The 14,098-nt window shown below is 42.2% G+C and overlaps 1 protein-coding gene and 2 long non-coding RNA genes across 3 annotated transcripts; all 3 read right to left on the minus strand.

The window, feature by feature from the left end:
- Positions 1–1,001: 1,001 nt before the first annotated feature.
- On the minus strand, positions 1,002–6,764 carry LOC139568637 (uncharacterized). Its single transcript, XR_011673638.1, has 4 exons — positions 6,622–6,764; positions 6,311–6,400; positions 6,175–6,228; positions 1,002–1,806 (listed from the first exon to the last, which is right to left on the minus strand). It is a non-coding gene; the product is annotated as an uncharacterized lncRNA (long non-coding RNA).
- Positions 6,765–6,861: 97 nt separating this feature from the next.
- On the minus strand, positions 6,862–8,067 carry LOC139568638 (uncharacterized). The gene is made up of 3 exons (XR_011673639.1): positions 7,824–8,067; positions 7,331–7,394; positions 6,862–7,002 (listed from the first exon to the last, which is right to left on the minus strand). It is a non-coding gene; the product is annotated as an uncharacterized lncRNA (long non-coding RNA).
- A 1,277-nt stretch (positions 8,068–9,344) lies between these two features.
- On the minus strand, positions 9,345–13,858 carry LOC139542466 (uncharacterized). The gene is made up of 3 exons (XM_071347916.1): positions 13,853–13,858; positions 11,972–13,331; positions 9,345–11,585 (listed from the first exon to the last, which is right to left on the minus strand). The coding sequence occupies exons 1-2, from the start codon at positions 13,856–13,858 to the stop codon at positions 12,348–12,350; spliced, it is 990 nt and encodes a 329-aa protein (XP_071204017.1). The 3' UTR covers positions 9,345–11,585; positions 11,972–12,347.
- Positions 13,859–14,098: the final 240 nt, after the last annotated feature.

A 14,098-nucleotide genomic window follows, 5' to 3' on the forward strand; every position in this document is an offset into this window, starting at 1 on the left:
CAAAGCATAAATTGGAGAAAAAAAACACTTCAAAAACCCCACGGTGGCAAAGTATATGAACTAACAGGTTATAGAGCAAACACAATTATCACAACACATAGGATGTTGCACCCCATTTTGCCCTCAGAACAGCCTCAATTCGCCGGCCATGGACTCTACAAGGAGTTGAAAGCGTTCCACAGGGATGCTGGCCCATGTAGACTCCAATGCTTCCCACCGCTGTGTCAAGTTGGCTGGATGTCATTTGGTTGGGGACCACTCTTAATACACATGAGAAACTGTTGAGCCAGAAAAACCCAGCTGCGTTGCAGTTCTTGACACACTCAAACCGATGCGCCTGGCACTTACTACCATACCCCGTTCATACACAATCCATGTCTCATTTGTCTCAAGGCTTAAAAATCCTTCTTTAAGGTGTCGCCTCCCCTTCAGCTACACTGATTGAAGTGGATTTAACAGGTGACATCAATAAGGGATCATAGTTTTTACCTGGATTCACATGGTCAGTCTGCCATGGAAAGAGCAGGTGTTCCTAATGTTTTGTACACTAAGTATATATTATTATAACAGAGAAATTGACATGTCACTTAAAAAAATTAAATAATAAAAATATATATTTTTGAGTCTGTCAATTTCGACTATCCCACCAAACTAAAAAATGGTCCAGCCCATCTGGCATCTGACAGAATTGCCAGATGGCCAAGCCACCCCTGTACACCTTTATGTAAAGTTTCACTTGAATGCATGTTTCAGCTAGCTCAAACCAGTTCTCTCTTAAACTATACCATGATGAGGACTTATTTCAATGCTTATTTGTTTCTTCTCAGGTTGAAAAGTAAAAACAAACCAGTACACCGATAGAGCCAAGGCTACTGTAATAAACCTGAACCATCCAAGATCGTGGGCCAAATACTGGACTGAGCAAAGTAGTGTGCAAGCTGCCACCACCACCTTTAACTGAATCGCTATGGTCCGTCAACGGTCAAGACACAACCACAGTATGAACAAAAAATAGATACTTTATTATACAATCTTTTAAATTAATGCAGAGTTCACTTTTTGGTTAGAAATAGAGTAACAGAGTACTTGGCAGATTCTCCAGATGAGCATGAGGGGAGAGGGCTAGCACTCCTAACACAATGTCCCTATCTAATCTCATTCCCTTGCTCCCGCTCTCTACCAATCTTCATCGCAGGTGGCCCTAAACAGCCACGAACGACATCCCTCCCACCATAAGAAATGAGTGGCTCAAATGGGCAACAAGACAACATTTTCAACAAAGCACCATTTCCTCCAGTGTTCACTTGTGCTCTCGGCCAATAAACCATAGATGAGTGGAAAAATAAACACAAAACAACATATTTCTACATTTCAATGTGACTGCCAAAGACAAAAGAAGAATCATACTATATACTATCGACACCTGACTTGAAGTCATTGTGCATCCATCAAATACATTTTATAAAGCCCTTTTTACATTAGGAGTTGTCAAAGTGCTTTACAGATACCCAGCCTAAAACCCCAAAGAGCAAGCAATGCACAAGCACGCACAGTGGCTAGGAAAAACTCCCTAGAAGGCAGGGACCTAGGAAGAAACCTAGAGGGGAACCAGGCTCCGAGGGGTGGCCAGTCCTCTTCTGGCTGTACTGGGTGGAGGTGCAAAATACAGCTGCGTTGTGCACCAATTTCCTGGCCTTAATGCGAATAAGTTTTGATGACAATCCATCCAGTTGACACCTTTTAGGCTTCATCATCTTCATCTTCTCTTTCTCTCCAGACGCAGACATTTGGATTGCTTGATGAGATCTGTGAAGACACATAAAATTGACTATATACTGCAACATGTTAGCCCATTGGAGATAATATAAGACAAGTAACGGAAACAATAGAAAACTATGAAATATCTGGGAAACCAGGCCTGGTATTCATATCAGACTTTGAAAAGGCCTTTGATAAAGTACGACTGGAATTTATATATAAATACCTGGACTATTTAATTTTGGAGAATCTCTTATACAATGGGTTAGAGTTATGTATTTTAACCCCAGGTGTAAAATAGTAAATAATGCCTACTTCTAAGAAAGTTTAATACTGTCAAAACAAGGTTGTCCACTATCGGCAAATCTATTTATTATGGCCATCTAAATGTTAGCTATTAAAATCAGATCTAACAATAATATCAAGGGGATAGAAATCAGAAAGATGCTGAACATTCATGTTTTCTTTTAAATCCGCAATTTGGATCGCTACATGGCCTCAGAGGATCTAGATAAATTTGTCTAACCTCTCTGGATCACAACATAATTATGATAAATGCACCATATTACATATTGGATCGCTAAGAAATACAACTTTACATTACTAGTTTACCAATAAAACGGTTGCTATTGCTATTTTTACAATTGTACAGCTGCGCCATACAGGTTGCAAAATTGTTGGGAAGATATTTTCGATGTACCGATTCCATGGCACATTGTTTATGAACTGATACACAAAACAACGTCGGATTCAAAACTCTTTCTTGCAAAATTCTTGCAAACAATAGAATGTTAGAAATATGGAGGATACAACCATCCCAGCTCTGCAGATTTTGCTGCGAAGACACAGAATCATTAGATCACTTGTTTTGGTACTGTCCATATGTAGCTTGTTTTTGGTCGCAGGTTCAGGAATGACTGAAAAATTGCAACATTTATCTGGAGCTAACTCTGCTATAACCACTGCTGGGTGATTTGAAAAGTCATAGTCAATCGATCAATAATATAATAATACTCTTAGCAAACTATGATATATTTTAACAATCTGTAGAAACTATGAGAATAGAAAGGGTCAGAACTTTTGTGAAACATCACAGCTATTTTGAAAAATATATGACAATTAGATATCAAAACTGGATAGTCTTCAGAGATAGATGGGAGGGGTTGAGGGTAGCTGAAGGGTGGAACAAATGTATTTATTTTTTAAATATAAAATATATTGTGTCAATAAAATGTGTATGCACTAAAGCAAACATATAAACGCAACATGTAAAGTATTGGTCCTGTGTTTAATGAGCTAAAATAAAAGATCCCAGAAATATTCCGTACGTACAAAAAGCTTATTTTGCTCACATTTTGTGCACAAATGTGTTTCCTCCCTGCTTGTGAGCATTTCCCCTTTGCCAAGATAATCCATCCACCTGACAGGTGTGGCATATCAAGAAGCTGTTTAAACAGCATGATAATTACACAGGTGCACCTTGTGCTGGGGACAACAAAAGGCCACTCTAAAATGCGCAGTTTTGTCATACAACACAATGCCAGAGATGTCTCCAGTTGAGAGAGTGTGCAATTGGCATGCTGACTGCAGGAATGTCCACCAGAGCGGTTTCCGGATAATTTAATGTTCATCTCTCTAACATAAGCCGCCTCCAACGTTGTTTTAGAGAATTTGTCAGTACTTCAAACCAGCCTCACAAGTGCAGACCACATGTATGGCGTCATGTGGGCGAGCGGTTTGCTGATGTCAATGTTGTGAACAGAGTGGCCCATGGCGGCAGTTGGGTTATGGTATGGGCAGGCATAAGCTAATTGCATTTTATCGATGGGAATCTGAATGCACAGAGATACTGTGATGAGATCCTGAAGCCCATTGTCGTGCCATTCATTCGCCGCCATCACCTCATGTTTCAGCATGATAATGTATGACCCCATGTCGCAATGATCTGTACACAATTCCTCTAAGCTACATACTCACCAGACATGTCACCCATTGAGCATGTTTGGGAGGCTCTGGATTGACGTGTACGATGGCGTGTTCCAGTTCCCGCCAATTTCCAGCAACTTCGCACAGCCATTGAAGAGGCGTGGGACAACATTCCACACGCCACAATCAACAGCCTGATCAACTCTATGCAAAGGAAATGTGTTGCGCTGCATGAGGCAAATGGTGGTCACACCAGATACTGACTGGTTTTATGATCCACGGCCCTACCTTTTTTTTAAGGTATCTTTGACCAACAGATGCATATCTGTATTCTCAGTCATGTGAAATCCATAGATTAGGGCCTAATGAATTTATGTCAATTGACAGATTTTCTTATATGAACTGTAACTCAGTACAATACTAGAAATTGTTGCATGTTGCGTTTATATCTTTGTTCAGTATAGTATGTAGAAGCCGGAAGCAGACACCTAAGTATTGTTGTCCATTAGTTAACTCCAATTAGGGAGGGGTGGTACAGTTAAGGGAAAATAAAGGAAAAATATATATATTTTACATTTAAGATATACAGTACCAGTCAAAAGGTTTTTCTTTATTTTTTACATTGTAGGATAATAGTGAAGACATCACAATTATGAAATAACACATGGAATCATGTAGTAACCAAAAAAGGTGTTAAACAAATCAAAATATATTTTATAAAGTAGCCACCCTTTGCCTTGATGACGGCTTTGCAAACTCTTGGCATTCTCTCAACCAGCTTCATGAGGTAGTCACCTGGAATGAATTTCAATTAAGGTGCGCCTTGTTAAAAGTTAAGTTGTGGAATTTCTTTCCTTCTTTATTCATTTGAGCCAATCAGTTGTGTTGTGACAAGGTAGGGGTGGTATACAGAAGATAGCCCTATTTGGTAAAAGACAAAGTCCATATTATGGCAAGAACAGCTCAAATAAGCAAAGAGAAATGACAGTGCATCATTACTTTAAGACATGAAGGTCAGTCAATCTGGAACATTTCAAGAACTTTGAAAGTTTCTTCAAGTGCAGTCGCAAAAACGTTTCAAGCGCTATGATGAAACTGGCTCTCATGAGGACCGCCACAGGAAAGGAAGACCCAGAGTTACCTCTGCAATCTGAGGATAAGTTCCTAAGTCTGGCCTCAGAAATCAGCAATTAACTACACCTCAGATTGCACCTCACAGAGTTCAAGTAACAGACACAACTCAACATCAACTGTTCAGAGTGCGTGAATCAGGCCTTCATGGTCGAATTGCTGCAAAGAAACCACTACTAAAAGGACATCAATAAGAAGAAGAGACTTGCTTGGGCCAAGAAACACAAGCAATGGACATTAGTCCGGTGAAAATCTGTCCTTTGTTCTGATGAGTCCAAATTTGAGATTTTTGGTTCCAACTGCCGTGTCTTTGTGATACACAGAGTAGGTGAACGGATGATCTCCTCATGTGTGGTTCCCACCATGAAGTATGGAGGAGGTGGTGTGGGGGTGCTTTGCTGGTGACACAGTCAGTGATGTATTTAGAATTCAAGGCACACTTAACCAACATGGCTACCACAGCATTCTGCAGCGATATGCCATCTCATCTGGTTTGCGCTTAGTGGGACTATCATTTGTTTTTCAACAGGACAATGACCCAAAACACACCCCCAGGCTGTATAAGGGCTATTTGACCAAGAAGGAGATTGATGGAGTGCTGCATTAGTTGACCTGGCCTTCACAATCACCCAACCTCAACCCAATTGAGCTGGTTTGGGATGAGTTGGACCGCAGAGTGAACAAAAAGCAGCCGTCAAGTGCTCAGGATATGTGGGAACTCATTCAAGACTGTTGGAAAAGCATTCTTCATGAAGCTGGTTTAAAAAATGCAAAGAGTGTGCAAAGCTGTCATCAAGGCAAAGGGTGGCTACTTTGAAGAATCTCAAAAATAAAATATATTTTGATTTGTTTAACACGTTTTTGGTTACTACATGATTCCATGTGTTATTTCATTGTTTTTATATCTTCAATATTATTCTACAATGTAGAAAATAGTAAAAATAAAGAAAAACCCTGGAAAAATATATACTGAACAAAAATATGGCTGTGCCCCTGCCCAGTCGTGAAATCCATAGATTATGGCCTAATGAATGTATTCCAATTGACTGATTTCCTTCTATGAATTGCAACTCAGTAAAATCTTTTAAATTGTTGTGTTTCTATTTTTGTTCAGTATATATGGGGGATTGGAAATGATGCAGACAAAAACATTGATAGAAGCCACATCTAGCTGATCTACCCCCTAAGAAGAAAAAAAAACATGTTAACCCATTAAAAGCGGAGGTAAGTGACATGAATTCCCTTTTTCTTAATTGAGGCTCTAACTGACATGGAAGGTATAGGTAAATCAGGAATACTCACATTTCTGACACATTCATAAAATAAAGTAATTTCATAGACAAAATGTGTCCATCATACCCAGTCCATTTTCTCCTCTTCCCAGCAGCAGGTCACTCCCATTTCTTGATCAATCTGTTTTAACAGAAAAAGCAGTTTCATGTCATGTCCATTCCACCCTGTGTGTGTGTGTGTGCGCGCGCGTATGTGTACGTACACTTGTGGTGACTGCACATTCCCAGTCCATATCCTCTCCTTCACCACACAGGTGTAGATGTTGGGATTGAGGGTTGAGATCGATAAGGTCCTGCATGAAAAAGATGGCAAAGACCAGCCTTTGTACTAGCTGATTTACAAATATGTCTGTACTGTCTTTTTCATGTTGTATTGAATGTTAGGGTAACAACCAGGGACCAATCTATTTTGAATGACTAGTCTGGGTGATTTTAATATAGGCCCTAGTTGTTGAATGTGCTAGGGCCAGTTGATATGGTGACAAGGTATATCATGACCTAGTCTGTAACTTACCCTGTTCCTTTTCTCCATTGCCCCTGGGAAAGTGTTGTCTCTCTTTTCATAATCCTGGGGACATTTTTTCTCAAATTAATGTATTGCAGACTTTTGGCCCAAATGTTTTGATGCATGAAGTTAAATCCTGTCATTAACATTAAATGATTGATTATGACTGTCTGACATAAATGCACATAATATGCTATCTTCTTTGTGTGAACATTATTGAAAGTATACTTGACAGAAGATGACTTATCTGACAGTGGCACTCAAGCCGGTTGTTGCTTTTCAGCCGGTTGTTGCTTTTCAGCCGGTTGTTGCTTTTCAGCCCTATTTTTTGCTTTTCAGCCATATTTTTTGCTTTTCAGCCATCAGAAAGGTAGAGTGTAGAAAAAGAAGCTCACAGAGAAATAGTAGAAAACAGAATGGTCACAAATAATGAATAATACTTGTTTTTTTTTACAACCACACACACAAAATACTCTTCTTATGGCTCTATTCACTCTGTATCGAGTCAATTCAGTGTTACATCAAATGTAAAGGCAATGTTCCCGCATTAACGTAGACGCTGCAGATGTCGTCACAAAAAGGAAATTACCGTTACATTTCTAGCGCTCTATTTGTAACAATTCCACGACACAGATTGAATAGAGCCTTTAGTATCAATCACATAATACTTCCTGTACTTTAGTTTTGAACCGTTCATTTTACATCTGCCTCAGATTACCATAGCACGGTTTCCTCTAGGTCTAGTCAATTGGAGCTTCTTGGTGTTTCTGTAATGATGCTGGCTGCAATAGAGGAGAAAAATTATCGACTTTGTCATTTCTTTCTATCAGTTTAAGGATTAAATGCAGCTGTCCCTTTATGTTCCTGCATGTCATGCCACTCCTGGTGGTTAGGAACCAGGAAAGCATCGCCTTTAGGTAGAAGGAGCCCAAAATATCTTCCTGTTTGCTAATGTATCATCCTATTTAGCACCTCACCATAGTTAAATACAAACCACTTTTGACGTTTATGGAGCCAAAATCTACATTGAGTTTCTGAAGTCAAAAGCAGATTGAAGCAGTTTAAAATTGACAGGTTTTCTTGCCATCATGAACTTCACATAAATGTACAGTTCTATATTCCAAAATGTATGGTTACTTCATAGTTTGTTACTTTAATAATTACAAATGTGAGAAAAAACAACAATTTGCTAATAAAATCATTTAACTTACCAACAAGCAACACGTTTTGAAAGAGAAAGAACTGTGGTTATAATGGCAGATAATCTCTTAACTGATTTCCTGAAACCCTCCTGTGTTTTATGCCCTAGCCACACACGTCGTATACACGTCATATCGGGGAAATTGTACCTATCACCCATAATCAAAACTGAAACTTGTTCCACAGTTACATGCTGACCACACCGCGTTGCAAAATAAATGTACACATACATGTTATTCAATCATTGCTCCCACACTGCTTGCGCACGCCAACGAGCGTCTGCGTTGCCAAGCGCTACTACACGAAACCCAAACCGGCTGCGCGCATGCGCCATCATGCATAAATGTATTGTGTACCCCCACACCAAACTCGATCACCACACTTAAAATATCAAAACGAACTCTGAACCAATTGCATTAATTTGGGGACACGTCGAAAAGCATTAAACATTTATGGCAATTTAGCGGCGCAGGTCCTAATCCAGGCACTTGTCATCTCCCGTCTGGATTACTGCAACTCGCTGTTGGCTGGGCTCCCTGCCTGTGCCATTAAACCCCTACAACTCATCCAGAACGCCGCAGCCCGTCTGGTGTTCAACCTTCCCAAGTTCTCTCACGTCACCCCGCTCCTCCGCTCTCTCCACTGGCTTCCAGTTGAAGCTCGCATCCGCTACAAGACCATGGTGCTTGCCTACGGAGCTGTGAGGGGAACGGCACCTCCGTACCTTCAGGCTCTGATCAGGCCCTACACCCAGACAAGGGCACTGCGTTCATCCACCTCTGGCCTGCTCGCCTCCCTACCTCTGAGGAAGTACAGTTCCCGCTCAGCCCAGTCAAAACTGTTCGCTGCTCTGGCACCCCAATGGTGGAACAAACTCCCTCACGACGCCAGGTCAGCGGAGTCAATCACCACCTTCCGGAGACACCTGAAACCCCACCTCTTTAAGGAATACCTAGGATAGGATAAAGTAATCCTTCTAACCCCCCCCCCCCCCCCTTAAAAGAGTTAGATGCACTATTGTAAAGTGGTTGTTCCACTGGATATCATAAGGTGAATGCACCAATTTGTAAGTCGCTCTGGATAAGAGCGTCTGCTAAATGACTTAAATGTAAATGTAGCTAACTAACTTATCTTTTTTAGCTAGCTTGCTGTTGCTAGCTAATTGTCCTGAGATATAAACATTGGGTTATTTTACCTGAAATGCACAAGGTCCTCTACTCCGACAATTAAGCCACATAAAACGGTCAACCAAATCGTTTCTATGCTTCTATAAACCAATGAGGAGATGGGAGAGGCAGGACTTGCTGCGCAATCTTACACTGGAAGTACATTCATTTCCAATGGAACGCTCCGTTTGCCTTGCACCATTGCGTTGCAGAGGCAGTTGCTGCGTGTTCTCTGTGGATCGAACTTATGCTTCAAATTGTATGCGTAGACCTGACAGAAAGTAGTAAATGTGAATGTTGAATTTTTGTTGCACACATATCCAGTCAAAAAATGTGGGATTACATAATAAAAACAGTTTAATTGCATAATTTCTTTACGTGTTTTATTCATTTATTTGCCAAGTATATTATTTATTCGATGACATCCACAAATTAATTGTGAGAGCCTATAATATAATGTCCCTCCAAAATGCAGTTTTGGAGTGAAATGCAATAATAAATAGTCAAGATAGCAGAGTAGGCTCTTTCAACAATGAGACCAACTTTGAGGAAGGTGGTCTTGATCACGCTGTTGGGCCGGGACCAGCCCCGCCAAAAGCGCAGGTCTGTGTGGGTCCAGAGATGGTTAAAGTCCTGAAAGCACAGGTCTGTGTGGGTCCAGAGATGGTTAAAGTCCCGAAAGCAGGCAGGGTGAGTTCCACCGTCTCATTCAAGAGCTTCGACTGTTTGGAGAGGAATTCCAAAATTACTTTCGTCTGGACCGAAGCCAGTTCGATCACCTGCTCCAGATGGTTGGAGCCAGGATCGCCCGGATGGACACCAACTACCGGGAGTCCATCAGCCCAGTTGAACGCCTGGCGATTTGTCTCCGGTAAGCTACATTCTAGTACATTTTTAAAGCATTTGATACCATAACTGATTGATATTTGATACATTGTTTTTATGTGCAACCTAGCTAGCTAAAGGGCTCTCTAGTTAATAGTCCCTATTTGACATCAGATGTACTTTTACAGAATGTTCATTAGGACTATAACTTTTCCCAAAGTTGGTTTATAATCCTTTTTTAATTATGCAATGTTACCATATGAAAAGAAAGTTGAGGTGCCTTCTGCCCTGATGAAGGTAGGCTAGTCTTCTCCAGGACCCATTGTTGTTCAAGACAGTTTCAGTCAGTCATTACATTGTTATTGGACTCATACACTCTTAGAGAAAAAGATTCCAAAAGTGTGCTTCTGCTTTCCCCATAGGATAACCCTTTGGGGAAAATGTTATACATGGAACCCAATAGGGTTCTACTTGGAACCAAAAGGGGATCTCCTATGGGGACACCTGGAGAACCCTTTTAAGTAGATAGTACCATTCTTTCTAAGAGTAGAGTGGGCCTGGGCTACAGTTTATTGATACAGTCATAGACTGAATTGTACTGTTTCAAAGCATTGTTAATGATGGTTGATGAGTATTACAATATAATTAGTAGAGCATAATAAACTGTAATGAGGTAGTTATATATAATATGTGGGTGGAATTCAAGTTACACACAATATTGATCATTATTTTGAATTATATTTCAGATTCTTGGCGACAGGGGACTCCTACAGGACCATAGGATTCAGCTTCCGAGTTGGACGGTCCACGGTGGCAGGCATTGTCCCCCTGTGGCACAAGCCATTTGGGACTGTCTGGTTGGTGAATACATGCCTGTCCCCAAGGAGGAAGACTGGAGGGCCAACGCTGCCGAGTTCCTGGAGAGGTGGAATTTCCCCAACTGTCTTGGTTCCATTGACGGGAAACATGTAGTAATCCAGGCTCCACCGTGCTCAGGTTCACAATTCTACAACTACAAGGGTACATATTCAGTTTTACTCTTGGCTGTAGTAGATGCCATCTACTGTTTCCGTGTTGTCGATGTTGGTGCTTACGGCAAGGGAAGTGATGGTGGGACCCTACTCTGCCTTCGGCTAGGCACTTCAGGATGGCACCCTGGAGATTCCACCACCTGCATCACTCCCTGGGACTGAAGACCTGGGACCTGTTCCCCACGTCTTCATCGGTGACGAGGCCTTCCCTTTAAGACCCAACCTCATGAGGCCCTACGCTGGACGCCAGCTGCCATTGACAAAGCCTGTAAGGATCTTTAACAAACGACTGTCCAGGGCAAGGTTAGTTGTTGAATGCGCCTTTGGGATTCTGGCAGCCCGGTGGAGAATGTATCGGAGTGCTTGGTCTCAGCCCCTCAAATGTCGATGCCTGCGTGAAGGCCACATGTGTTCTCCACAACTACCTGCGGAGGTCATTCCAGGAGCCGCTCCGGATGGAGATGGGCACGCCAAATGGTCACCTACCTGATGTCACCAGGGTGAGGGATTCTGTCAATTCAGAAATCTATGTAACACTAATAATGAATGCTATCCTAAGACTTTATAAACAAATGACTTTATGAATTGACTGAATTTAAAGGGAACTGACGTGTGTGAAAAGAAAGGTACAATGAGGGAGGTCAAAACAGCAACCAGACAACTCCTCTTCCTGTCCTTCCTCTCCTCTTCCTGTCCTTCCTCTCCTCTTCCTGTCCTTCCTGTGAGCTGGTCGGCTAAATGGACTCCATCTCTGAAAGGGAAGAGAAAAACAACACATACAAGCTTAACATAATATGACACCATAAAAGGTGAGATTTATGTTAACTAAATACTGCTTGTATAGTGTAGTTAGTGGCATAAATATTGGAAGAGTGCGGTAAAGTTGGTAATACTCGCTGTTTACTCATGGAATTTGTATTTCAGATCAAAAGATGAATATGACAGGCAAATATTTAGACAGCAAACTGTTGTTTTGGGATATTTTCTAACCTAGAAACAACAGCTATACATTTGCCTCATTAATACTTTGATCTGAAATACCAATTAGCCTACATGAGTATACTGTAAAAATGACCTACTTTACTTCACTGTCGCAACACTTATGACACTACCTGTGATGTACATTTTTTTTTTTACCATTGAACTTGGCTTCGAAAAGCAGCTGATACATTTTAACCCCATACTGCTGTTTTTCTTTGCTGAGGCAGTCTCTTCAGTGTTGGCACCAGGCTCATGGCAAAGAGGGTCTCTTCATCCTCCTTCCTGTGAGCATCAGGTTGGGCTGCATCCCTCTCGACGACTTGGAGGAGCCTTTGCTGAAATGAGTTGAGCGGATCTGGGGTCTGGTACCTCCGATGACGCCTGGTGTGATGTTGTTCCTCTTTGTTTCTCTCTGTTTCTCTCGTTTGTCTCCACGGCCACATCCTGTTCAACGAGGTCCTCAGTGGTCACTTCCGTGAGGTTCATAATAATCTCAGGTGGTCCCAGATCCAGAGGTGCTTCCTCCATTTCATCATCTTCCATGGCTGCACCGGTAGTGGTCATACTCGTGGATGATGTTGTAGAGGGTCTCACTACACCGGTAGTGGTCATACTCGTGGATGATGTAGACGTTGTAGAGGGTCTCGCTGCACCGGTGGTGGTCATACTCGTGGATGATGTTGTAGAGGGTCTCACTACACCGGTAGTGGTCATACTCGTGGATGATGTAGACGTTGTAGAGGGTCTCGCTGCACCGGTGGTGGTCATACTCGTGGATGATGTTGTAGAGGGTCTCACTACACCGGTAGTGGTCATACTCGTGGATGATGTAGACGTTGTAGAGGGTCTCGCTGCACCGGTGGTGGTCATACTCGTGGATGATGTAGACGTTGTAGAGGGTCTCGCTGCACCGGTGGTGGTCATACTCGTGGATGATGTAGACGTTGTAGAGGGTTTCGCTGCACCGGTAGTGGTCATACTCGTGGATGATGTAGACGTTGTAGAGGGTTTCGCTGCACCGGTAGTGGTCATACTCGTGGATGATGTAGACGTTGTAGAGGGTCTCGCTGCACCGGTGGTGGTCATACTCGTGGATGATGTAGACGTTGTAGAGGGTCTCGCTGCACCGGTAGTGGTCATACTCGTGGATGATGTAGACGTTGTAGAGGGTCTCGCTGCACCGGTAGTGGTCATACTCGTGGATGATGTAGATGTTGTAGAGGGTCTCGCTGCACCGGTGGTGGTCATACTCGTGGATGATGTTGTAGAGGGTCTCACTCCACCGGTGGAGGTGATGGTCACACTTGTAGGTGACGTTGAGGGTCTTGATGCACCGGTGGCGACAACACTTGTGGATGACGTAGTAGAGGGTCTGGCTGTAAAATTGCCACTTGTTGCCATAGGCACAATAAATGGATCCAGAAAAGAAAGAATGTAGCAGAAGCGCCAAGGCTGCTGACCCAGACCTCTTCTTCTCTCTCTCTGTCACCTGTCCCTGAGTCCTCTCCACTTCCTCCTAAAATCTTCTACATAGACATGAACATGATAAGCCAAACCATTACCTAGCATAACTATAGTTATTAGATAGCTATCATGAACATGTCACCTACTGTACACACAGGCAAACACACGGTTATCTCACCAAATTATCAGGGGTACAGTAGTATCTACCATTTATATGACTATTTATCTGACATACACACTCACGCTCTTTCAAACATGATTATTTGGTAAAGTTATCAGAGGTAGTAACTATCAGGGGTAGTAACTAGCATAATTTTTATGACTTTCTTTCACACACACCTCATTGGCTAGGTTAGCTAGCTAATGTTAACTAGCCACATCTAGCACAAGCTCACTACTAAACTGACCTGGCAATCCTACTATCGTGGACACTTGTCTCCAAGCAGCATTTTTTTGTGTTTATGTCCCTGTAGCTGTCAGCAGTTGTGTCAAAAAGACACGGTTTTGAGGATACTGCGAAAATGATTATCTCCTCCATGTGTCCAACCGCATGCGACCATCTGCAAAAGATACCTGCATCAGTATAGTTGCCTAGCAGTGATGCAATGACACAGTCGGTGTGTACGAAGCGTTAGCCCTTGGCAACGCAGACGCTTCTTGGCGCGCGCAAGCAGTGTGGGTGCAATAATTGAATAATATAGATTTCTACATTTATTTTTCAACGCTCGCTAGTCAGTCCGTTTTATTTGTGACGCTGAAAGACTGAAAGATGAACTGAGGTCGGTTGGTAATACACCTTATTATGAAAGCTAGATGTCA

Source organism: Salvelinus alpinus, chromosome 2, assembly GCF_045679555.1.
Source record: "Salvelinus alpinus chromosome 2, SLU_Salpinus.1, whole genome shotgun sequence".
Taxonomy (NCBI): domain Eukaryota; kingdom Metazoa; phylum Chordata; class Actinopteri; order Salmoniformes; family Salmonidae; genus Salvelinus; species Salvelinus alpinus.